We start from the raw sequence: 26,152 nt of genomic DNA, 5'->3' as shown, positions 1-26,152 counted from the left end.
CATGACTCTGCAGGAGTATGAAGGAAGTTAGAGTTAGTTTTGCGAGCCAATGCTAACTAGCGTTATTGCAGTGACTGGAAGACTGCAGGTAGAGTAGCTAACGCTAGCGTACCTGTGTCTTGAGATACTGCTGTTTTAGTAATCACAACACCTACTTTCTCTTAACTTTTCCAAACATTTGACGTTTTGATCACTTTCCCAACAACTTGGACAAAAACTTATTGCATATGAAATCTGAAATCAGAACAGAAATATGTTCTACCAATCAAGTTATAGCACTGGGGGAGCATATAAAACGGATTATGTCACACAACTAACCCCTACCCACTAAACTAGCCCACTATAACAAAACCCCACTCACTAACCAAACTACAATAGCAAACCTACTTACAATAGCTATCCCATGGCCCACCTATCTAAAACATTCACTATTACTTCTGCGATGTACTGCTACTAGTACTTCTGGGTTGCTTACTACTACTACCTAGTCTCCCATTGAAGACGACTATCAACTATTTATAAAACAGTCCCTCCCTTCTACTACAACGGCATCAATTCTTCAACACTAACAAATTTCTAAACGTCTTCCAGCAAGCACCATCATATTTCTCTCCCCAAATATTAGCCATTTTGAGTAAAAATGTAGTAATCTAAGTCTAGTGGATGAAATAAGTGATCTAACTGTCTCAACGTAATATAGTTGTTATTGTATTATGTAATACAGACAGTAATTTCCAATTGTTCAGTAAATTGAAATGTTACCTTTGATTTTCAGCTTTTCTGTCTCCCTCTGATGCTGGTCTCTCTCTTTAATCAGGTTATTATAACTGGTCTGTAGCTGGTCTTTCTCTTTAGTCAGGTTGTTATTACTGGTCTGTAGCTGGTCTCTCTCTTTAGTCAGGTTGTTATAACTGGTCTGTAGCTGGTCTCTCTCTTTAGTCAGGTTGTTATTACTGGTCTGTAGCTGGTCTCTTTCATCACGGTAACGCTGACCAGTGTCTAAGGGAACAGATAAAATATGAATCAATGATTATGTCACTGATCATTAAGAATGCTTCAGTGAAAATATACTAAACTTACAGTTGACACACATGCCTATGATCCCAGCCAGTAGGAGAATACACAGCAATCCAAGACACAATGCAGCAACTCCGAATGATCTCTTCCACCACTGAAAATGCACTAAATCACAAGAATGTTTCATACAATCTTTGCACCAACATTTATTGTTAATTTTTATTTTATTTTACAGAAATTCATTATTTGCTTTCAACTCAACCCCGCCACCATTAGACTCAAACACAGTGTGTGTGTGTGTGTGTGTGTGTGTGTGTGTGTGTGTGTGTGTGTGTGTGTGTGTGTGCGTGCGTGCGTGCGTGCGTGCGTGCGTGCGTGCGTGCGTGCGTGCGTGCGTGCGTGTGTGTGCGTGCGTTGATACCTGAATATTGAAAGCCATGTCTTGTTCTGGGCTTGACATACATGTCGTCATCAACATCCAAGATTTTCAATGTGCTGGAGTCATTGTCTTCTGTCTGTGTTTATATAGATTTCCTCAGATATCTTTACATATATATTCAAATACTTCTGTATCTTGCACTGCTTTAGGTGTACATTTAGAAAATATGATGCTTGCACGTGACTAAATGTTTACTAAAGCTTACCAAAGCTTGTCCTCATAAACCGTTTAGAGTAAAAACACTTGAAACAAACAGTCACATGCCACATAAGCACACACAAACAGTCTGTTTCTCAGACAGTGACACATTAGGCAAAGAAAATAATCAGCATATGAATACAAAATAACAAACGCAATGAAAAAAAATTCTTACCATGGTCAGTTAAATGGATAAATCCAAATATGCTGCACTGGTGTGTATTGAAGTAATATGGAGGGGCGGTCTGAGCTGGTGGTAATGACTCAATGTCTTATTTGCCATGTTCCCATAGTTGATTAAAGGCTAAAGTCTGATTGCAACACATGTTACTCAACACGTCCATGTGAGGTTATTATTTTGATTTTTTTTACCGTTTATTCATTTATGCTGCTTTGAAAGTTGATAAAGTTGTAAAACCACGTAGGAGACAAGGAATGTATAATATTCTGCTGGGATTATCCACACTACAGTACATTACTCATGTATTTAGAATAGAGAGACTTTCACAAAACTTGCAAAAAAAAAAAAGGCTTTCCATGAACATTATCTCATCAAGTTCTCCGATTTGGCCAAACATTAACCGTATTAAATTGAATATTTGTTTTCCATGCAGGACATTGTTTCTAGTATTGCTGTAGAACATTTCCTCCTTTCCATTTCTCCCCCCTTCGGTCTCATGTCATGTTGTGTTCTCATTAGAACACAGTCAGTTGAGCGATCAGGCTTCATTTTGCCTCAGTCCTTCTCTGTCGCGCTGAATGCCTTGTCACTGTTACAGCATTTAGATTAGAAAGACAGTGAGTCTCTCATAGACACAGGAAAAAGCATGGGTCCCTTTTACCGTTAATGTATAGTAAAGAAAATTATACTATTGGGGACATCAAACATTCAGGCAGACTATGGAAGCTCTAGTCTGGAGCTACTAGTTCAATTATGTTCCGGAGCATTTCTGAACTATCTAAATGTTAGATTTTTTTAAAATGTGACTGGGCAACATTAACTATCATCGAAAAACTGAATGATTTTTTTGCCATACTAAATTATTTTATAAACTGCTAATTTTCCTGATGTCGACAGTTTGTGTTAGTGCCTTACACTAGCTCCCATTTTCACCGTATACAATTTAGTGAAGTTACAGTACTCATCGGTTTTACCTCAGATTGGTGATGGTTTGGGACCGTTTATTTTATCTTATGGGGATGTCGGTCGCAAGACTTAGAAAGAAAGTCATTTTTAAACTCTTATGGCAAGGGAAACCAAACAAATAAGGCGGGTCCCAGTCAGGACCAAAAGAAGACGTCCAAAAGACGTCTTCGACTCCTGTGGTGGGCCGGGCGCATGCACGCTGACGTGGTGGCCAGTTGTGCGGTGTTTCCTCCGACACATTGGTGCGGATGGCTTCCGGGTTAAGCGAGCAGTATGTCAAGAAGCAGTGTGGCATGGCAGAGTCGTGTTTCGGAGGACGCATGGTGTACAAGAGTTGCAGAGATGAGACAAGGCTGTAACTACCAATTGGATATCACAAAACTGTGGAGAAAAGGTGTGAAAAAAATGTATTAAAATAAATGAAAAAGTGCATTCTGTCTTCCCTTCTGCAGCTGGGTTATTTTGTCAGTTTGGAAGTCAAGATCATTAACAATCTTTATCTTTGACTTACTTCTTCTAAATTGTGCTTAGACTGAACTCTTGGCCATAGGTTCATTTCTTTCCTCTCTGCCTCTAACAGACAGACTTTTCCCCTGTCTTAACTTCTCCTTTCATTACCCCATTCTGAGCTTTAGGACCCACTCATACTGCCGTGTCAGCTAATTCCGCTTTTATCTTAGACCACCAGGGGTGTCAAACCCATTCTATGAAGGGCCTTGTGTCTGCTGGTTTTTGGTTTTTCCTTTCAATTAATAAGACCTAGACAACCAGGTGAGTGGAGGTCCTTACTAATTAGTGACCTTAATTCATCAACCAAGTACAAAGGAGGAACAAAAACCTGCAGACACTTGGTTTTCCGTGGAATGAGTTCATAACCTCATATAAAAAAAAGGCAACTTTTCAGGAAGTGAAAAAAAACAGAACAGTCAACAAATCAGATATTCACACATCACCAAATAATTGCTATTTTACCAAAAAAATTCAAATAATAACAATAAACGATTACAATAGAGTTTTGCACACTTTATATGAGCACAACACATCACCGGGGGCAAACTACCTGCCCTCCAGGACACCTACAGCACCCGATGTCACAGGAAGGCCAAAAAGATCATCAAGGACAACAACCACCCGAGCCACTGCCTGTTCACCCCGCTATCATCCAGAAGGCGAGGTCAGTACAGGTGCATCAAAGTTGGGACCGAGAGAAAATGAATTGCCAACCAATCAGATATTCACACATCAACAAATAATTGCTATTTTACGAACACATAACAATAATAATAATGATAAACGGTTTTGCACACTTTTATGTAGCATTTTCTTATTTTTCTTGAAATCATTGATTAGAACGGGCAGTAAACACAGTGACAATTCTCCATTAACTGACAAGCATGAAAGATGAATCATGTGAATCATTTATAAAGTGTGTAGGCATACTAATGATTAACTAAGACACCATGTGTTGTACTTTACAATCAATCGTTGCTATTCCAGTTGAATAACTCACTTTGTTTATTCCCAAAAGTCCAGGCGCACACTCCAGGCTGTAGCTAGCCCAAAGGCCAGCAGATGGTAATATTGAGTCCTTTCATCTTACCGTCCAAAGGCATTGTATGCAGCCTGCTATACACTCCTATCCCCGTGGACCCGTGGCTGCAAAGGCGTTGATTTCCTTCTTAACTCTATTAAGAGACGGTGGGGAAAATATGAGAACATTCTTTATGAAACACAATTTTCCTCCACCACGCTAAAGTGGTAAATACCTAGGATTGCTAGTCCTGGATGTTGACTATCGCTTGCAGCAACACCCGGAAGTAGCATTAGCCACTCTAGCATGCTCCCTGCTCTGTTGTTGACCCTCCTGTAGCTCCCTGCTCTGTTGTTGACCCTCCTGTAGCTCCATGCTCTGTTGTTGACCCTCCAGTAGCTCCCTTCTCTCCCTGCTCTGCTGTTGACCCTCCTGTAGCTCCCTGCTCTGTTGTTGACCCTCCTGTAGCTCCCTGCTCTCCCTGCTCTGCTGTTGACCCTCCTGTAGCTCCCTGCTCTCCCTGCTCTGCTGTTGACCCTCCTGTAACTCCCTGCTCTCCCTGCTCTGTTGTTGACCCTCCTGTAGCTCCCTGCTCTCCCTGCTCTGCTGTTGACCCTCCTGTATCTCCCTGCTCTCCCTGCTCTGCTGTTGACCCTCCTGTAGCTCCTGCTCTGCTGTTGACCCTCCTTTAGCTCCCTGCTCTCCCTGCTCTGTTGTTGACCCTCCTGTCGGGCGCCCTGCTCTGTTGTTGCCCCTCCTGTAGCTCCCTGCTCTCCCTGTTCTGTTGTTGACCCTCCTGTAGATCCCTGCTCTGTTGTTGACCCTCCTGTAGCACCCTGATCTGTTGTTGACCCTCCTGTAGCTTCCTGCTCGGTTGTTGACCCTCCTGTAGCTCCCTGCTATGTTGTTGACCCTCCTGTCAACAACATCCCTGATCTGTTGTTTACCCTCCTGTAGCGTCCTACTCGGTTATTGACCCTCCTGTAGCTTCCTGCTCGGTTGTTGACCTTCCTGTAGCTCCCTGCTCTGTTGTTGACCCTCCTGTAGCTCCCTGATCTGTTGTTGACCCTCCTGTAGCTCCCTGCTCTGTTGGTGACCCTCCTGTAGCTCCCTGCTCTGTTGTTGACCCTCCTGTAGCTCCCTGATCTGTTCTTTACCCTCCTGTAGCTTCCTACTCGGTTATTGACCCTCCTGTAGCTTCCTGCTCGGTTGTTGACCCTCCTGTAGCTCTCTGCTCTGTTGTTTACCCTCCTGTAGCGTCCTACTCGGTTATTGACCCTCCTGTAGCTTCCTGCTCGGTTGTTGACCCTCCTGTAGCTCCCTGCTCTGTTGTTGATCCTCCTGTAGCTCCCTGATCTGTTGTTGACCCTCCTGTAGCTCCCTGCTCTGTTGGTGACCCTCCTGTAGCTCCCTGCTCTGTTGTTGACCCTCCTGTAGCTCCCTGCTCTGTTGTTGACCCTCCTGTAGCTCCCTGCTCTGTTGTTGACCCTCCTGTAGCTTCCTGCTCGGTTGTTGACCCTCATGTAGTGCACTGCTCGGTTATTGACCCTCCTGTAGCTCCCTGCTCTGTTGTTGACCCTCCTGTAGCACCCTGATCTGTTGTTGACCCTCCTGTAGCTTCCTGCTCGGTTGTTGACCCTCCTGTAGCTCCCTGCTATGTTGTTGACCCTCCTGTCAACAACATCCCTGATCTGTTGTTTACCCTCCTGTAGCGTCCTACTCGGTTATTGACCCTCCTGTAGCTTCCTGCTCGGTTGTTGACCTTCCTGTAGCTCCCTGCTCTGTTGTTGACCCTCCTGTAGCTCCCTGATCTGTTGTTGACCCTCCTGTAGCTCCCTGCTCTGTTGTTAACCCTCCTGCAGCTCCCTGATCTGTTGTTGACCCTCCTGTAGCTCCCTGCTCTGTTGTTGACCCTCCTGTAGCTCCCTGCTCTGTTGTTGACCCTCTTGTAGCTCCCTGCTCTGTTGTTGACCCTCCTGTAGCTCCCTGCTCTGTTGTTGACCCTCCTGTAGCTCCCTGCTCTGTTGTTGACCCTCCTGTAGCTCCCTGCTCTCCCTGCTCTGCTGTTGACCCTCCTGTAGCTCCCTGCTCTCCCTGCTCTAATGTTGACCCTCCTGTAGCTCCCTGCTCTCCCTGCTCTGCCGTTGACCCTCCTGTAGCTCCCTGCTCTCCCTGCTCTGTTGTTGACACTCCTGTAGCTCCCTGCTCTCCCTGCTCTGCTGTTGACCCTCCTGTAGCTCCCTGCTCTCCCTGCTCTGCTGTTGACCCTCCTGTAGCTCCCTGCTCTGCTGTTGACCCTCCTTTAGTTCCCTGCTCTCCCTGCTCTGTTGTTGACCCTCCTGTCGGGCGCCCTGCTCTGTTGACCCTCCTGTAGATCCCTGCTCTGTTGTTGACCCTCCTGTAGCACCCTGATCTGTTGTTGACCCTCCTGTAGCTTCCTGCTCGGTTGTTGACCCTCCTGTAGCTCCCTGCTATGTTGTTGACCCTCCTGTCAACAACATCCCTGATCTGTTGTTGACCCTCCTGTAGCTTCCTACTCGGTTATTGACCCTCCTGTAGCTTCCTGCTCAGTTGTTGACCCTCCTGTAGCTCTCTGCTCTCTTGTTTACCCTCCTGTAGCTCTCTGCTCTGTTCTTTACCCTCCTGTAGCTTCCTACTCGGTTATTGACCCTCCTGTAGCTTCCTGCTCGGTTGTTGACCCTCCTGTAGCTCTCTGCTCTGTTGTTTACCCTCCTGTAGCGTCCTACTCGGTTATTGACCCTCCTGTAGCTTCCTGCTCGGTTGTTGACCCTCCTGTAGCTCCCTGCTCTGTTGTTGATCCTCCTGTAGCTCCCTGATCTGTTGTTGACCCTCCTGTAGCTCCCTGCTCTGTTGGTGACCCTCCTGTAGCTCCCTGCTCTGTTGTTGACCCTCCTGTAGCTCCCTGCTCTGTTGTTGACCCTCCTGTAGCACCCTGCTCTGTTGTTATCCCTCCTGTAGCTTCCTGCTCGGTTGTTGACCCTCATGTAGTGCACTGCTCGGTTATTGACCCTCCTGTAGCTCCCTGCTCTGTTGTTGACCCCCCTGTAGTGCACTGCTCTTCTGACCCCTGTGTGGTAGTTCCTTGCTCCGCTGTTGTCTGCTCTTTGATGCCTGTTGTCTTAAACATTTAAAATAAGAGAAACACTGTCAATACCACAATTTTAAATGAATTAGCTACATCATTCAGTGGCAATTTAGAATGTTAATCAATTTCAGTACTTCAGCATTGCCATTTTCATATCAACAATTTATATTTTCGAAAGAAATCCGGAGCTGCCTAAACACTGACATTTTCCTTATGATTATGTTCCTCGTCTGAGCTTTCACTGGCCACTCTTCTTTAAAGCTCAGCTCTGTGGAGTGTACGGATTAAAGTGGTCCTATGGACAGATACTCCAATCTCCGCTTTGCAGCTCCTTCAGGGTTATCTTTGGTCTCTTTGTTGCCTCTCTGATTAATGCTCTCCTTGCCTGGTCTGTGAGTTTTGGTGGGCAACCCTCTCTTGACAGGTTTGTTGTGGTGCCATATTTTTTCATTTTTTTTTTATTATGGATTTAATGGTGCTCCGTGGGATGTTCAAAATGTTCTGCTATTTTTTTTATAACCCAACCCTGATCTGGACCCTGATCTGTACTTCTCCAAAACTTTGTCCCTGACCTGTTTGGAGAGCTCTTTGGTCTTCATGATGCCGCTTGCTCGGTGGTACTACTTGCTTAGTGATTTTGAAGACTCTGGGGCCTATCAGAACAGGTGTATATACGTATACTGAGATCATGTGACAGAGCATGTGACATTTAGATTGCACACAGATGTACTTTATTTAACTAATTATGTGACCTCTGAAGGTAATTGGTTGCACCAGCTTCATAGCAAAGGTGAATATGCATGGACCACTTTTACATTTAAAAAAATAATAATTAACAAATCATTTTTTACATTATTACTTCACCAATTTGGACTATTTTGTGTATGTCCATTACATAAAATCCAAATAAAAACCCATTTAAATTACAGGTTGTAATGCAACAAAATACGAAAAATGCCAAGGGGGATGAATACTTTTGCAAGGCACTGTAGATGTTCAGTCTCCCCTGTCCTCAGCTTTTCTCCACAGAACAAAGAAACAGTATGTAATTTATAACCCCCCCCCCCCCAACCTGGGGTTGACCAATCAGAAGTCCTTGCAGTACAACTGGGCCAATGGCCAAATAACAAGGATCCTGCTCCGGACTCAATGTACAGACCGTAGCACACGTAGCTCTGAGTTCAGGAGTGACATTCCAAAGATTCTAATCAGCTGTTGAACTGAAACCCAACTCCTATTTACATTGACAATTCCCTATTGCCCGTTAGTACTCTCATCCTCTCCTCTACGTTGTGTATTTATCTTCAAAATATTCTTACACTAGCAGTAACCTTGCTGATGACACGATAGCTAGTAGTTAGCTAGCAACTGCCACGCACATCTGATCAATCTGTTCAATTTAGCTAGCTACCTAGCCATTTAATTTGCACTTTCCCTCAAAACACAATATCAAAGGCAGTTTTATAGTGTGAGAAATATTTGTCTTACTCCAGAAAGATACAACATTACATTGATTAAAGTGCAACTTATCTCTGATCATATCTGGCAACTGTACTCAAACATGAACCAAAATCTCCTTAGAAAAGTGAAGATGTTCCCTTCTCTTCAAGAGCCATGGTGGAGATACAGGGTTTGACCGACTGCTATTTTGAAGCTGCCGAAGCTATTTTGAATACATTTCATTGGTCAAGGGGCCTGAAACAGATGAATACAGAGGTAAAGGGCAACCAATAATATTGATTCATGTCAAAACATTTAAAACACCAAATTTGGAGTTACCAGGATTTCATCAGACAGTAATGATATGGAATGTGGCACTTTGAACGCGCCACAGCTATAGCTTGTTTGTCTGTAATGGTACACCACAGCTATAGCTTGTTTGTCTGTAATGGTACACCACAGCTATAGCTTGTTTGTCTGTAATGGTACACCACAGCTATAGCTTGTTTGTCTGTAATGGTACACCACAGCTATAGCTTGTTTGTCTCTAATGGTACACCACAGCTATAGCTTGTTTGTCTGTAATGGTACACCACAGCTATAGCTTGTTTGTCTGTAATGGTACACCACAGCTATAGCTTGTTTGTCTTTAATGGTACACCACAGCTATAGCTTGTTTGTCTGTAATGGTACACCACAGCTATAGCTTGTTTGTCTGTAAAGGTACACTACAGCTTTTAACCGTTTTTCTCAATCGCTTTGGCAAATTTTCTGAAACAATCTTAACATTCTCAAACTGTAAGTGCAAGTTGTCACATCTGTTTTATGGGTCGTCTCAACTTTATTGCATGTCTGCAGAATGTAGTAACCGACCCAAAACATTTTATTCATGATTCAAAACCTAACCTATTGTGTCGGTAAATTGGCCAATGCCGCCAAAATGAAAAGTTTTTTTGTCATCGTGTGAGCCGTACTGGTCAAAATGTTGTTGTTTTTTAATTCACCATGGCAGTCAACCCTGGAAGTGTTTGTTATATACAAATGTCACTTTTGTTGTATTTTTTTGTAGACACTGACTGCTTACTGTACTATACCAGAAGGTCGGTTTTGTCGAGCTGAACGCTATTGTGTTTCACACTGAGCTTTTTAGATACCGATTTCAACAGTAGGTAAAAGTTTCCTGGGAAAAGTCAATACTGTACAATACTGTAGTGCACAGAAACATGATATGCACATTTGCATGTATATAGTACATTTATTTTTGTCGAAATGTGTTACATGCAAGCAGAAAATACACATTTGCATGTCCATTTGTACATATTTCTTATATGTAAAGTCATACAGTTGAAGTCGGGAGTTTACATACACCTTAGCCAAACACATTTAAACTCAGTTTTTCACCATTCCTGACATTTAATTCAAGTAACAATTCCCAGTCTTAGGGCAGTTATAGGATCACCACTTTATTTTAAGAATGTGAAATGTCAGAATAATAGTAGAGAGAATTATTTATTTCAGCTTTTATTTATTTCATCATATTCCCAGTGGGACAGAAGTTTACATACACTCAATTAGTATTTTGTAGCATTGCCTTAAAATTGTTTAACTTTGGTCAAACGTTTCGGGTAGCCTTCCACAAGCTTCCCACAGTAAGTTAGTTGAATTTTGGCTCATTCCTCCTGACAGAGCTGGTGTAACTGACTCAGGTTTGTAGGCCTCCTTGCTCACACATGCTTTTTCAGTTCTGCCCACAAATTTAATATAGGATTGAGGTTTGGGCTTTGTGATGGCCACTCCAATACCTTGACTTTGTTGTCCTTAAGCCATTTTACCACAACTTTTGAAGAATGCTTGGGGTCATTGTCCATTTGGAAGACCCATTTGCGACCAAGCTTTAACTTCCTGACTGATGTCTTGAGATGTTGCTTCAATATATCCACATAATTTTCTATCTTCATGATGCCATCTATTTTGTGAAGTGCACCAGTCCCTCCTGCAGCAAAGCACCCCCACATCATGATGCTGCCACCCCCGTACTTCACGGTTGGGATGGTGTCCTTCGGCTTGCAAGCCTCCCCCTTTTCCCTCCAAACATAACGATGGTCATTATGGCCAAACAGTTCTATTTTTGTTTCATCAGACCAAAGACAAGACATTTCTCCAAAAAGTACGATCTTTGTCCCCATGTGCAGTTGCAAACCGTAGTGTGACTTTTTTTATGGCGGTTTTGGAGCAGTGGCTTCTTCCTTGCTGAGCGGCCTTTCAGGTTATGTCGATATAGGACTCGTTTTACTGTGGATATAGATACTTTTATACCTGTTTCCTCCAGCATCTTCACATGGTCCTTTGCTGTTGTTCTGGGATTGTTTTGCACTTTTCGCACCAAAGTACGTTCATTTCTAGGAGACAGAACACGTCTCCTTCATGAGCGGTATGATGCCTGTGTGGTCCCATGGTGTTTTTACTTGCGTACTATTGTTTGTACAGATGAACGTGGTACCTTCAGGCGTTTGGAAATTGCTCCCAAGGATGACCCAGGCTTGTGGAGGTCTACGATTTTTTTTCTGACGTCTTGGCTGATTTCTTTTGATTTTCCCATGATGTCAAGGAAAGAGGCACTGAGTTTGAAGGTAGGCCTTGAAATACATCCACAGGTACACCTCCAATTGACTCAAATGATGTCAATTAGCCTATCAGAAGCTTCTAAAGCCATGACATAATTTTCTGGAATTTTCCAAGCTGTTTAAAGGCACAGTCAATATAGTGTATGTAAACTTCTGACCCACTGGAATTGTGATACAATGAATTATAAGTGAAATAATCTGTCTGTAAAAAGTTGTTAGAAAAATTAGTTGTGTCATGCACAAAGTAGATGTCCTAACCGACTTGAGTGGTTGAAAAATGAGTTTTAATGACTCCAACCTAAGTGTATGTAAACTTCCAACTTCAACTGTATATTGCGGCACTGTAAACTTTTGGGGGGCTGAGATAGAAGGCTATATCTGTCTGCTAATACAGGACTAGTAAAGGCCCAGTGCACCACTTTAGTTTTTTATTAAGATTTTTCAGGGGGTGCCCTCAGGTCTCCTACTTCCCGCGGCTATGAAGTCTTCTCCTTTTGCTAGGAGTCCCTCCAGGGAGTCCCTCCAGCGCCTCCACCAGCACAACAGTGGTTCCCACTACTCAAGCCCTGGAGTGGGCTAATGCCGTGAGGAGATGCGGCGGTGGGCGACTTCACGGAGCTTCTTCAACCATCCGCCTGAGGGTACAGCGGCGGGTTAAGTCTTTTCCACCTGAGGCAGGGGACGAGGAGCGCACAGGAGTTCGCCCTGGAATTTCGGACACTGGCTGCCGGAGAGGGATGGAACGACAGGGCCCTTATCGACTACTACCATTGCAGTCTGTGCGAGGATGTCCGTCGGGAGCTGGCCTGCAGGGATAGCACCCTCACCTTCGACCAGCTGGTGGACCTGTCCATTCAGTTGGATAACCTGCTGGTCACCCGCGGACGTCCAGAGAGAGGGCTCTGTCGATTCCCTATCCCAGCACCACCGCTCCGGTGCCTATGGAGCTGGGAGGTGCTGCGCTCAGGGAGGCCGGAGGAGGGGCCTTCACGTGTTGGTCGGTGCCGGGTCACACTGCTGGTCGGTGCCGGGTTGGTTCCTCTAGGGGTCGAGGCAGCAGGCAGGGCACTCTGGCGTTGCCCCCGGTGAGCCTGCACTACTCTCATCCAGAGCCCTCTGTTGTACACCTGTTTGTGCATGTTTACTTTCCTGAGTTTTCCCCGCATTCCCAGCATAAGGCGCTCGTCGATTCAGGTGCGGCTGGGAATTTTATCGACAGAGCATTCGCCCATAGGTTAGGGATCCCTACTGTTCCAGTGGTTACGCCTTTCCCAGTTCACGCTCTGGACAGTCGACCATTAGGGTCCAGGGTAATTAGGGAAGCTACCATCCACCTGGGCATGGTGACGCAGGGGGGTCACGTGGAGATAATCACTCTCTTCCTCATTGACTCTCCTGCGTTTCCCATGGTACTAGGCCTTCCCTGGTTAGCTCGTCATGACCCTCACCATTTTATGGCAACAGAGGGCTCTCACAGGGTGGTCACGAGAGTGCCCAGGGAGGTGTTTAGGGGTTTCCATTGGTGCTACTACGGTGGAAAGTCCAGACCAGGTCTCCCCCTGAATATGCCTATTTGGCTCTCGCCTTCTCCAAAAAGAAGGCAGACTCAGTCTTACCTCAGGTTTTCACCCCGAGAGTAATGGGCAGGTGGAGAGAGTTAACCAAGATGTGGGTAGGTTTCTGAGGTCTTATTGCCAGGACCGGCCGGGGGAGTGGGTGGCTTTTGTGCCCTGGGCAGAGATGGCTAGAACTCGCTGAGCCACTCCTGCACCTACCTGTCCCCCTTCCAGTGCGTACTGGGGTATCAGCCGGTTCTGGCTCCTTGGCATCAGAGTCAGACCGAGGCTCCTGCGGTGGACAACTGGTTCCGGCGTGTGGAGGAGACCTGGGACGCCGCTCATGTACACCTTCAGCGCGCCGTGCTGCGCCAGAAAGCCAGCGCATACCGCAGTGAGGCCGGGTCTGGCTCTTGACCCAAAACCTCCGCCTGCCCTGCCGGAAGCTGGGTCCGCGGTTTGTGGGGCCATTTAAAGTCCTGAGGAGACTGAACAAGGTGAGATACAGGTTACAGCTTCCCCCCGATTACCGTATTAATCCCTCGTTCCATGTGTCTCTCCTCAGGCCGGTGGTGGCTGGCCCGCTCCAGTAGTCTGAGGTGCAGAAGGTTCCTACGCTCCCTCTCGACATCGAGGGGGCCCCGGCATACTCCGTTCGATCCATACTGGATTCGAGGCGAGGGGCCTTCAGTACCTCGTGGACTGGGAGGGGTACAGACCGGAGGAGAGATGCTGTGTTCTGGTGGAGGGGGGGGGGGGGGGGTACTATCACGACTTCCACCGAAGTCGGTTCCTCTCCTTGTTCGGGCGGTGGTCGGCGTCGCCGGTCTTCTTGCCATCATCGATCCACTTTTCATTTTCCATTTGTTTTGTCTTGTTTTCCTACACAGCTGGTTCTCATTTCCCTCATTAAGTGTTGTGTATTTAACTCTCTGTTCCCCCCATGTCTTTGTGTGGTATTGTTGTAAGTGCTTGTGCACATGGTTACTGGTGCGTCGGGTTTTCTACCCATGTTGGTTTATACTTTATGCCGTTGGTTTTGAAATGAAACTGCTCCGGCTATTACCTAGTTCTGCTCTCCTGCGTCTGACTTCACTGCCACCAGTTACGCACCACTTACACATTAAATATATATGTTATTATTTGTTTACTACTTTCTATGTTGTTGAATAATAGTGAAGAGAACAAAACTATGAAATAACACATATGGAATCAATTAGTAACCAAACAAGTGTTAAACAAATCAAAATATATTTTAGGTTTTAGATTCTTCAAAGTAGCCACCCTTTGCCTTGATGACAGCTTTGCACACTCTTAGCGTTCTCTCAACCAGCTTCATGAGGTAGTCACCTGGAATGCATTTCAATTAACAGGTGTGCCTTTTTAAAAGTTAATTTGTGGACTTTCTTTCCTTCTTAATATGTTTGAGCCAATCAGTTGTGTTGTGACAAGGTAGTGGTGGTATACAGAATATAGTCCTGTTTGGTAAAATACCAAGTCCATATTATGGCAAGAACAGCTAAAATAAGCAGAGAAACAACAGTCCATTATTACTTTATTAAGACAAGAAGGTCAGTCAATGCGGACAATTTCAAGCTCTATGATGAAACTGGCTCTCATGAGGACCGCCACAGGAAAGGAAGACCCAGAGTTACCTCTGCTGCAGAGGATACGGAAGGTGCCCTTAATATTAGGAAGGTGTCCTTAATGTTTTGTACACTCAGTGTATATAACACTTTTCAAGATTCCCAAAACGTCCACCAACAATGTGTAGTCTAGTTTTAGTCTAGTTTTAGTCACAGCAATTTTAGTGACGATAATAGCATTATATTCTATTAAATAAGGAATATGTTAGTCTACCTCTAACTTCATGTGCACATTCATGTAGCCACCCGAGCCATGGTCTGGTCTCTCCGCTTCCATCACTCAGATGCGGACCATCTGATTTTCTCCCAATAATAACCATCAAGGGTGTAAATATCAGTGGTTTCTTAGAAAGAGGAGAATTTGAGCTTATTGCTGTAGTCCTAATATTCAAGAAATATATTTAGTTTTTCTTTTTCAATAAAACATTTTTAAAAAGCAACCGCAACTCACATTTGTATGCGCAGCACGGATGAATGAATAACAGGGCACACGGGAAAATTGAGCTTCTGATGAGATTAAAGCAAACATAGCCTACATGAAAAGTAAGAGAGAGTAAAAATTATTGTTTCTAGTTGAGTTCAGTTACCAGTGAAGTGTCCTGGCTTCAAAAGATGGAAGTGACACAAGAGGCTGCCTGAAAGATGTAAATTATGCCAATGATTGCGTTAAATATTCTGTATGCATGCTTGTGATTGGACAAATTAACTGACCATTAGGCCCACGTGGAATTCTCATCTTGTCACTTTTTCGTCCACTAAAATGAAAAAGTAATTTGTAATGGCTAGCGTTTTTTTCTAGGCCATCTCGTCTCGTTATCGTCATTCAGTCAGGAAAAAATAATATTCTTCTTGTAGACAAAATTAACTCCGACCGTCATTGGAAGCATTTAAAGGTTATATATGTAAGGTTTCTACCTGTAAATCATCACGTTACATTTCTACCTCAATCACATAACATTAGTAATGAAGGAAGAAAAATCCATTAGCGAACAATTTGCCAGTCCGGCTAGCTGTTGTGTCTGGGCTGCATCTCCCTGTTTTATGATTAGTTTGCGTTCATGAGGTTGACAACAATAACAAATCATTCACACTACGACTCTTTCTCAAGTCCACAATAGTTTTTAGTGAATAAATGTATTTCCTTTATGTGTTCTTGTTTAACCATTGACGTGTTCTAGGTCATTTTTGAGACGTTAAGCAGCATTATGTACTGCTGGAATGTCTACTAATGGCATGTCCATCTTTTTTGTGAGAAATTAAACTGGTCACTCAAAACATTTATAAAGTACAAATAGCTCACACTTCAGGTGAGGCCACACAACAAGATTTAAACAAGGATTAGTCAATTATTAATAAGGACCTATATAATATATAATATAATATACCTTATGAATGGAGTAATCCAATCCATGACAAATAGTTTATTATAAAGTGCTACCAATAACAGTAGTGATTTTGCTAACAATCACACAAATGACTATATTTCCCATTGTAAGAATGAGAATTGTTCCACTGATCAGACCAAATTATTAAAATAGATAATAAAATATCCTGAAGACATGAATACACAAACCTGCTCCATACACCCTCACCGAATTATTTTTTGATTTATTGTCCCCACTCTAGAATGAAACACGTTTGGGTTCACAATCTGTTCCACACAATGATTTTTGTTGTTACAAATCAGGTCTCCCTACCAAACTTCCCTGATAAAACATAGGTATTAAATCAACCTACCAAACTTCCCTGATAAAACATAGGTATCAGGTCTCCCTACCAAACTTCCCTGCTAAAACATAGGTATCAGGACTCCCTACCAAACTTCCCTGCTAAAACATAGGTATCAGGTCTCCCTACCAAACTTCCCTGCTAAAACATAGGTATCAGGTCTCCCTACCAAACTTCCCTGATAAAACATAGGTATTAAATCACTCTACCAAACTTCCCTGCTAAAACATAGGTATTAAATCACCCTACCAAACTTCCCTGCTAAAACCTAGGTATCAGGTCTCCCTACCAAACTTCCCTGATAAAACCTAGGTATTAAATCACCCTACCAAACTTCCCTGCTAAAACATAGGTATCAGGTCTCCCTACCAAACTTCCCTGCTAAAACATAGGTATTAAATCACCCTACCAAACTTCCCTGATAAAACATAGGTATCAGGTCTCCCTACCAAACTTCCGTGCTAAAACAAAGGTATCAGGTCTCCCTACCAAACTTCCCTGATAAAACATAGGTATCAAGTCTCCCTACCAAACTTCCCTGCTAAAACATAGGTATCAGGTCTCCCTACCAAACTTCCCTGCTAAAACATAGGTATCAAGTCTCCCTACCAAACGTCCCTGCTAAAACATAGGTATCAAGTCTCCCTACCAAACGTCCCTGCTAAAACATAGGTATCAGGTCTCCCTACCAAACTTCCCTGATAAAACATAGGTATCAGGTCTCCCTACCAAACTTCCCTGCTAAAACATAGGTATTAAATCACCCTACCAAACTTCCCTGCTAAAACATAGGTATCAGGTCTCCCTACCAAACTTCCCTGCTAAAACATAGGTATCAGGTCTCCCTACCAAACTTCCCTGCTAAAACATAGGTATCAGGTCTCCCTACCAAACTTCCCTGATAAAACATAGGTATCAGGTCTCCCTACCAAACTGCCCTGATAAAACATAGGTATTAAATCACCCTACCAAACTTCCCTGCTAAAACATAGGTATCAGGTCTCCCTACCAAACTTCCCTGATAAAACATAGGTATCAGGTCTCCCTACCAAACTTCCCTGCTAAAACATAGGTATTAAATCACCCTACCAAACTTCCCTGCTAAAACATAGGTATCAGGTCTCCCTACCAAACTTTCCTGATAAAACATAGGTATCAGGTCTCCCTACCAAACTTCCCTGATAAAACATAGGTATCAGGTCTCCCTACCAAACTTCCCTGATAAAACATAGGTATCAGGTCTCCCTACCAAACTTCCCTGCTAAAACATAGGTATCAGGTCTCCCTACCAAACTTCCCTGCTAAAACCTAGGTATCAGGTCTCCCTACAAAACTTCCCTGATAAAACATAGGTATCAGGTCTCCCTACCAAACTTCCCTGATAAAACATAGGTATCAGGTCTCCCTACCAAACTTCCCTGCTAAAACCTAGGTATCAGGTCTCCCTACCAAACTTCCCTGATAAAACATAGGTATCAGGTCTCCCTACCAAACTTCCCTGATAAAACATATGTATCAGGTCTCCCTACCAAACTTCCCTGCTAAAACATAGGTATCAGGTCTCCCTACCAAACTTCCCTGATAAAACATAGGTATCAGGTCTCCCTACCAAACTTCCCTGCTAAAACATAGGTATCAGGTCTCCCTACCAAACTTCCCTGATAAAACATAGGTATCAGGTCTCCCTACCAAACTTCCCTGCTAAAACATAGGTATCAGGTCTCCCTACCAAACTTCCCTGATAAAACATAGGTATCAAGTCTCCCTACCAAACTTCCCTGCTAAAACCTAGGTATCAGGTCTCCCTACCAAACTTCCCTGATAAAACATAGGTATCAAGTCTCCCTACCAAACTTCCCTGCTAAAACATAGGTATCAGGTCTCCCTACCAAACTTCCCTGATAAAACATAGGTATCAGGTCTCCCTACCAAACTTCCCTGCTAAAACATAGGTATCAGGTCTCCCTACCAAACTTCCCTGCTAAAACATAGGTATCAGGTCTCCCTACCAAACTTCCCTGATAAAACATAGGTATCAGGTCTCCCTACCAAACACCCCTGCTAAAAACGTAGGTATCAGGTCTCCCTACAAAACTTCCCTGCTAAAACATAGGTATCAGGTCTCCCTACCAAACTTCCCTGCTAAAACATAGGAATCAGGTCTCCCTACCAAACTTCCCTGATAAAACATAGGTCTCAGGTCTCCCTACCAAACGTCCCTGCTAAAACATAGGTATCAGGTCTCCCTACCAAACTTCCCTGCTAAAACATAGGTATCAGGTCTCCCTACCAAACTTCCCTGATAAAACATAGGTATCAGGTCTCCCTACCAAACTTCCCTGCTAAAACATAGGTATCAGGTCTCCCTACCAAACTTCCCTGATAAAACATAGGTATCAGGTCTCCCTACCAAACTTCCCTGCTAAAACATAGGTATCAGGTCTCCCTACCAAACTTCCCTGATAAAACATAGGTATCAAGTCTCCCTACCAAACTTCCCTGCTAAAACCTAGGTATCAGGTCTCCCTACCAAACTTCCCTGATAAAACATAGGTATCAAGTCTCCCTACCAAACTTCCCTGCTAAAACATAGGTATCAGGTCTCCCTACCAAACTTCCCTGATAAAACATAGGTATCAGGTCTCCCTACCAAACTTCCCTGCTAAAACATAGGTATTAGGTCTCCCTACCAAACTTCCCTGCTAAAACATAGGTATCAGGTCTCCCTACCAAACTTCCCTGATAAAACATAGGTATCAGGTCTCCCTACCAAACACCCCTGCTAAAAACGTAGGTATCAGGTCTCCCTACAAAACTTCCCTGCTAAAACATAGGTATCAGGTCTCCCTACCAAACTTCCCTGCTAAAACATAGGTATCAGGTCTCCCTACCAAACTTCCCTGCTAAAACATAGGTATCAGGTCTCCCTACCAAACTTCCCTGCTAAAACATAGGTATCAGGTCTCCCTACCAAACTTCCCTGATAAAACATAGGTATCAGGTCTCCCTACCAAACTTCCCTGCTAAAACATAGGTATCAGGTCTCCCTACCAAACTTCCCTAATAAAACATAGGTATCAAGTCTCCCTACCAAACGTCCCTGCTAAAACATAGGTCAGCTTCCTTTTTGTTGTCACAACCCCCTAGAGCAGGGCTACTCAATTACTATTGGAGAAGGTTCGGTCACACAAAAGTCCTAGATGGCAAAGGTCTGGATGGACATGGTCATTTATCGGCATAGTAACGAACCCCCACATCTCGACCCAAGCGACCACAAACTTTCGAAGCTGTTCACAGCTCTCTTGTTGGCAAAGAAAAGATGCTGCCATTTTCAATCTGAAGTTATTTATCTAATTAACCAACTATGTTTAATTGATACCCAATGAAATTAATCATGTAACAATTAACTCATTAGGATCTGGGGCACCACGAGAGCGGTTCTTTAAAGAGTTACCATCTCCCGAATCATTTACCTATCACATCTATAAACAGTCAACGTATTAATCATAACCTCGTATCATATCATCATTCTTAACAGTCGTAACCTCCTTGCATCTGCAAAAACCCGAGCCTTACTCATGATTCAGTACTACACAAATTGGTTTAATTATTTATTTACTGTCTAATTAAGTGGGAACACAGGATAAACATACACACTGCACCAGTTATTGTCTAGAGACATAATTAGCTGAAAACAGGTCCCTAGCAGAATGACAACAACATGGCTGCTTGTTAAAGAAGAGATGGAGAGGGAGAGAGAGCGGGAGAGAGAGAGAGACTGAGACACTTAACATTGGTACATTCCGAAACTACTCTCACCTACATTAACCATATACTTTGCAGACAAACCACCGCCCACTTTGAGTAAGAAATCATGAATGTATTTACGTGAAATGTCTGGGGTCGCCGTGGAGCTCTCACTGAACAGGGCCACCTTAGGAAGGGGTTTGGGCCTTTTCGCGGCACGCTTGTAAGGCTCTGATTGTCCAAAATGGTTCTGACAAGTCTTATACTGTTGTCCTTCTTTGTAGTTGTCCGGTATCCAGTGACTTGTCGTGTAGTCCTGAACAGAACTACAGAGTTTATTTTCCTTCCATTCACTCTTGATGATGCTTTGTTGAAGGTAGTCTAGCCAGCCTTATCGATGGATTCCCATTGGGGTGATGAGAGTAGCGTAATACGATGGTTTGAGCAGAGTAGCAGAATGGTCCTTCTTAAATTTGCTTTCGAAGATACTTTACTTAGGACAGCTAATCAGCCATACCAGTGATTGTCCGGGAGATGCGTTTATCGTCTCTACCTCGTGTTGAGATTCAGAGTTCAAACCACTTTAAACGTGCAGCTGTAGCTTCACATCTTTCTGGTCTGGTATGTACTCTCTTAACCCATCATTTATACAGTGTGCAGGAAAGTGGCGGTTCTGGCAGGCTGACACGCTCTGTGACCTCACTCAGGGCGGTAACTACTCACTGTGCAAAGTCCATGGTTAACAATTATCTCTTATAGTTTCTCAAATCACATCCTTCTCTTAACGAAAACACTTTCATATTTTTTCATATTACATGCAAAACACATAGTATGGAAACTTCATACATGTAGTGGGTATACTTTCCAAGTTACAGTATGTCCTTTATTAAATGTTTAATGACATCACAAAATAGCAAACTAAATTACATTAGTGTTCTATAGATCACCTCTGCCCATTCCCCAAGTTCTAAGTTGGAAATATTGTTCCAGTATTTGCTTTTGAACATGTCAGAGTTTCAGTGGGAAAGGTCTGTTGAAAGAAATAACATTCCTTTGGGTGGATATTGAGAGCGCAAGCCTGGATCTTCTCCTTTGATTTACAACAGGACGTGAGTTTTTAACCCCCCACTACTTTAAATCAAATCAAATTGTATTTGTCACATGTGCCGAATACAACAGGTATTTCGCCTTACAGTGAAATTCTTACGTACAAGCCCTTAACGAGGGGACTAATTCAACTGTGGATTAAATCGACTTTTGTACATGCTGTTAAAACCCCAGGAAGTGTAGCTGCTGCCTTGGCAACAGCTAATGGGGGATCCGTAATAAATACAAATACGAAGGGCTGTATACTGCAACAGGGACGTGAGTAACAGCAACCTAATGTGTTGACAACACCGGACATAAAACAACTGTGATGCTCTTTTTAACGTTTTATAAACTCAGCAGAGAAAGCATGTTGACTGGGGATTCTTTAGGGTTGTTTGGAGTAGGTCTACCTGTTTGGGGTTGTTTGGAGTAGGTCTACCTGTTTGGGGTTGTTTGGAGTAGGTCTACCTATTTGGGTTGTTTGGAGTAGGTCTACCTGTTTGGGGTTGTTTGGAGTAGGTCTTCCTGTTTGGGTTGTTTGGAGTAGGTCTACCTGTTTGGGTTGTTTGGAGTAGGTCTACCTGTTTGGGGTTGTTTGGAGTAGGTCTTCCTGTTTGGGTTGTTTGGAGTAGGTCTACCTGTTTGGGTTGTTTGGAGTAGGTCTACCTGTTTGGGGTTGTTTGGAGTAGGTCTACCTGTTTGGAGTTGTTTGGAGTAGGTCTGCCTGTTTGGTGTTGTTTGGAGTAGGTCTACCTGTTTGGAGTTGTTTGGAGTAGGTCTACCTATTTGGGGTTGTTTGGAGTAGGTCTACCTGTTTGGGGTTGTTTGGAGTAGGTCTACCTGTTTGGAGTTGTTTGGAGTAGGTCTACCTATTTGGGGTTGTTTGGAGTAGGTCTACCTGTTTGGGTTGTTTGGAGTAGGTCTGCCTGTTTGGGGTTGTAGGTCTACCTGTTTGGGGTTGTTTGGAGTAGGTCTACCTGTTTAGTGTTGTAGGTGTACCTGTTTGGGGTTGTTTGGAGTAGGTCTACCTATTTGGGTTGTTTGGAGTAGGTCTACCTGTTTGGGGTTGTTTGGAGTAGGTCTACCTGTTTAGTGTTGTAGGTGTACCTGTTTGGGGTTGTTTGGAGTAGGTCTACCTATTTGGGTTGTTTGGAGTAGGTCTACCTGTTTGGGGTTGTTTGGAGTAGGTCTACCTGTTTGGGGTTGTTTGGAGTAGGTCTACCTGTTTAGTGTTGTAGGTGTACCTGTTTGGGGTTGTTTGGAGTAGGTCTACCTGTTTGGGGTTGTTTGGAGTAGGTCTACCTGTTTGGAGTTGTTTGGAGTAGGTCTACCTGTTTGGGTTGTTTGGAGTAGGTCTACCTGTTTGGGGTTGTTTGGAGTAGGTCTACCTGTTTGGGGTTGTTTGGAGTAGGTCTACCTGTTTGGGGTTGTTAGGAGTAGGTCTACCTGTTTGGGGTTGTAGGTGTACCTGTTTGGGGTTGTTTGGAGTAGGTCTACCTGTTTGGAGTTGTTTGGAGTAGGTCCACCTGTTTGGGTTGTTTGGAGTAGGTCTACCTGTTTGGGGTTGTTTGGAGTAGGTCTACCTGTTTGGAGTTGTTTGGAGTAGGTCTACCTGTTTGGGTTGTTTGGAGTAGGTCTACCTGTTTGGGTTGTTTGGAGTTGGTCTACCTGTTTGGGGTTGTTTGGAGTAGGTCTGCCTGTTTGGGGTTGTTTGGAGTAGGTCTACCTGTTTGGGGTTGTTTGGAGTAGGTCTACCTGTTTGGAGTTGTTTGGAGTAGGTCTACCTGTTTGGGGTTGTTTGGAGTAGGTCTACCTGTTTGGAGTTGTTTGGAGTAGGTCTACCTGTTTGGGGTTGTTTGGAGTAGGTCTACCTGTTTAGGGTTGTTTGGAGTAGGTCTACCTGTTTGGGGTTGTAGGTGTAGGTCTACCTGTTTGGGGTTGTTTGGAGTAGGTCTACCTGTTTGGGGTTGTTTGGAGTAGGTCTACCTGTTTGGGGTTGTTTGGAGTAGGTCTACCTGTTTAGGGTTGTTTGGAGTAGGTCTACCTGTTTGGGGTTGTAGGTGTAGGTCTACCTGTTTGGAGTTGTTTGGAGTAGGTCTACCTGTTTGGGGTTGTTTGGAGTAGGTCTACCTGTTTGGGGTTGTTTGGAGTAGGTCTACCTGTTTGGAGTTGTTTGGAGTAGGTCTACCTGTTTAGTGTTGTAGGTGTACCTGTTTGGGGTTGTTTGGAGTAGGTCTACCTGTTTAGTGTTGTAGGTGTACCTGTTTGGGGTTGTAGGTGTAGGTCTACCTGTTTGGGGTTGTAGGTGTACCTGTTTGGGGTTGTTTGGAGTAGGTCTACCTATTTGGGGTTGTTTGGAGTAGGTCTACCTGTTTGGAGTTGTTTGGAGTAGGTCTACCTGTTTGGAGTTGTTTGGAGTAGGTCTACCTGTTTGGGGTTGTTTGGAGTAGGTCTACCTGTTTGTAGTTGTTTGGGGTGATTAGTAGCACCTGGTCACAACGTTTGTGGGGTTCATAATCACTTTCTTTACATGTAGCTACACTGTTTCACTTTAAATTACTATTATGCATCTGGCGCTCTTACTTGACTGACACCAGTTACATCCTAGTGAACAAAACAGACAACACACCAATCACATCCTGAGGACTCCTAGTGAACAAAACAGACAACACACCAATTTCATCCTGAGGACGAGACTCCTAGTGAACAAAACAGACAACTCGGCTTTTGTATCACGTTCTTAGGCTGGTTCCTCTCAGCATCTACTCCTTTAAACCAGAGGATCTTAATCATGGTCCTGGGGACCCAAAAACGCTTTAAAACCCCAGGAAGTGTAGCTGCTGCCTTGGCAACAGCTAATGGGGGATCCGTAATAAATACAAATACGAAGGGCTGTAAACTGCAATAGGGACGTGAGTAACAGCAACCTAATGTGTTGACAACAAAAAACGCTTTGGGTCCCCAGGATCAGGATGGAGAACCACTGCTCTACACCTATCCAAAGGCTGTGGGCTTTTACGTTTAAGGGCCACACATAAGAGAAGAACAGATGATGCACTATTTATCTTGTGTACCATGCATTGTGAATACCCATGAGTTACATATGTAATATTCACTAGAGGTTCAGTGTGACTCTTGGGCCAAACGAGAAGCAGATTGCAGAGAAAGATTGTGTTGGAGACGGTCTGGAAAAACTCCTGTTCCAAGTCATTAGAGCAACAGTACATGCCGAGAAAGCTCACTAAGCTAATATATAGCCATTAAAACCTTGGTTGTGTTTATGGGTAGAAGAGCTGATATATACTAACCAGATGTTACCTCAGTGGTTCCTGTGGTTCTATGGCCAATTCTGATTGTTTGTACAATTATGGGAAACAGCTGATCAGAATTTGTCGGCCTGTATAAACGCAGCCTAAGTGTCCTTGTGGTTGTGACAGCTTGGTTACTATAACATCCATACTATTATTGACTGTGTCTGTGTGTGCTGTGTGTGTTTGTGTTTGGGGTAGAAGATCTGCGGGGTGTGACGATAGTAGAGCTGATTAAGAAGGAAGGCAGCACCTTGGGCCTCACCATCTCCGGAGGAACAGACAAGGACGGAAAGCCCCGCGTCTCCAACCTACGACCAGGAGGACTGGCTGCCAGGTGAGATCTCACTTTTGTGAACAATAAGGTATTTACTTTTTTTTTTGTGAAAGTATTCCATGAGGGTATGAGACAGGCAAGCAAGCAAGAACATCAAGATAGAAGAGAGAGAGAGGTCAACTCTGACTTGAGCATTCATCGACCGGAACACACAGGAGAGAGAGGTCAACTCTGACTTGAGCTTTCATCGACCGGACCACACAGGAGAGAGAGGGAGCTTTCATCGACCGGACCACACAGGAGAGAGAGGGAGCTTTCATCGACCGGAACACACAGGAGAGAGAGGGAGCTTTCATCGACCGGAACACACAGGAGAGAGAGGTCAACCCTGACTTGAGCTTTCATCGACCGGAACACACAGGAGAGAGAGGGAGCTTTCATCGACCGGAACACACAGGAGAGAGAGGTCAACCCTGACTTGAGCTTTCATCGACCGGAACACACAGGAGAGAGAGGGAGCTTTCATCAACCGGAACACACAGGAGAGAGAGGTCAACCCTGACTTGAGCTTTCATCGACTGGAATGCACAGGAGAGAGAGGTCAACCCTGCCATAGGCTGCTGGCTCATGTACGGAGGACTGGACTACATGTTCTCTGCCTACAATAGGCTAGACATCTTTATTGCCCATTAAACATACACTGAGTGTTCAAAACATTAGGAACACTTGCTCTTTCAATTGAGCAAGACAATTGAGACATGGAATGTGTATGCGTGCCTTTCAGAGGGTGAATGTGCAAGACAAAATAGTTAAGTGTTTTTGAACGGGTTATGGTAGTAGGTACCAGGCGCACCGGTTTGTGACAAGAACTGCAACGCTGCTGGGTTTGTCACTCTCAACAGTTTCCCGTGTGTATCAACAATGGTCCACCACCCAAACGGCATCCAGCCAACTTGACACAACTGTGGGAAGCATCGGAGTCAACATGGGCCAGCATCCCTGTGGAACGCTTTTGACACATTTGTAGTGACCATGCCCTGACGAATTGAGACTGTTCTGAGGGCAAAATCAGGGGTGCAACTCAATATTATTTCCTAATGGTTTGTACAGTCAGTGTATATTATTTCAAAGGAACATTTTCCTTCAGCTCTGCTAGACCTTCAGCCCCTCATGCTTACTCAATGTGGATGGATACATGTTCCCTTCCTAGTGCCTAGACCTCCAGCCCCTCACCCACCATTAACGGCCTCTGACCCAGGCTGTGAGTCCCAAATGGCACCATTTCCCCTACATAACACA

The 26,152-nt window shown here is 44.2% G+C and overlaps 2 protein-coding genes across 2 annotated transcripts in view; one reads left to right on the top strand and one right to left on the bottom strand.

The window, feature by feature from the left end:
- LOC110528604 (uncharacterized) overlaps positions 1-26,152 on the bottom strand; it is a 153,436-nt gene that overhangs the window by 12,709 nt on the left and 114,575 nt on the right. Inside the window, exons 3-5 of the mRNA XM_090242002.1 lie at positions 1,439-1,532; positions 1,081-1,182; positions 763-999 (exon numbers count right to left, since the gene is read on the bottom strand). Coding sequence (XP_090098128.1) covers positions 763-999; positions 1,081-1,182; positions 1,439-1,481 — 382 coding nt within the window. The 5' untranslated portion in view covers positions 1,482-1,532. The remainder of the gene's footprint in view (positions 1-762; positions 1,000-1,080; positions 1,183-1,438; positions 1,533-26,152) is intronic.
- The window catches only part of LOC110528605 (glutamate receptor-interacting protein 2), a 158,204-nt gene that overhangs the window by 23,006 nt on the left and 109,046 nt on the right, over positions 1-26,152 (top strand). Inside the window, exon 3 of the mRNA XM_090242236.1 lies at positions 24,778-24,913. Within this exon, the coding sequence (XP_090098362.1) occupies positions 24,778-24,913 (136 nt within the window). The remainder of the gene's footprint in view (positions 1-24,777; positions 24,914-26,152) is intronic.

This window comes from Oncorhynchus mykiss, chromosome 7 (assembly GCF_057628025.1).
Source record: "Oncorhynchus mykiss isolate SJ-2025 chromosome 7, ASM5762802v1, whole genome shotgun sequence".
In the NCBI taxonomy this organism is placed as follows: Eukaryota; Metazoa; Chordata; class Actinopteri; order Salmoniformes; family Salmonidae; genus Oncorhynchus; species Oncorhynchus mykiss.
Note: the sequence above shows the minus strand (reverse complement) of the source record. Positions and strands in the feature narration are given on the sequence as shown.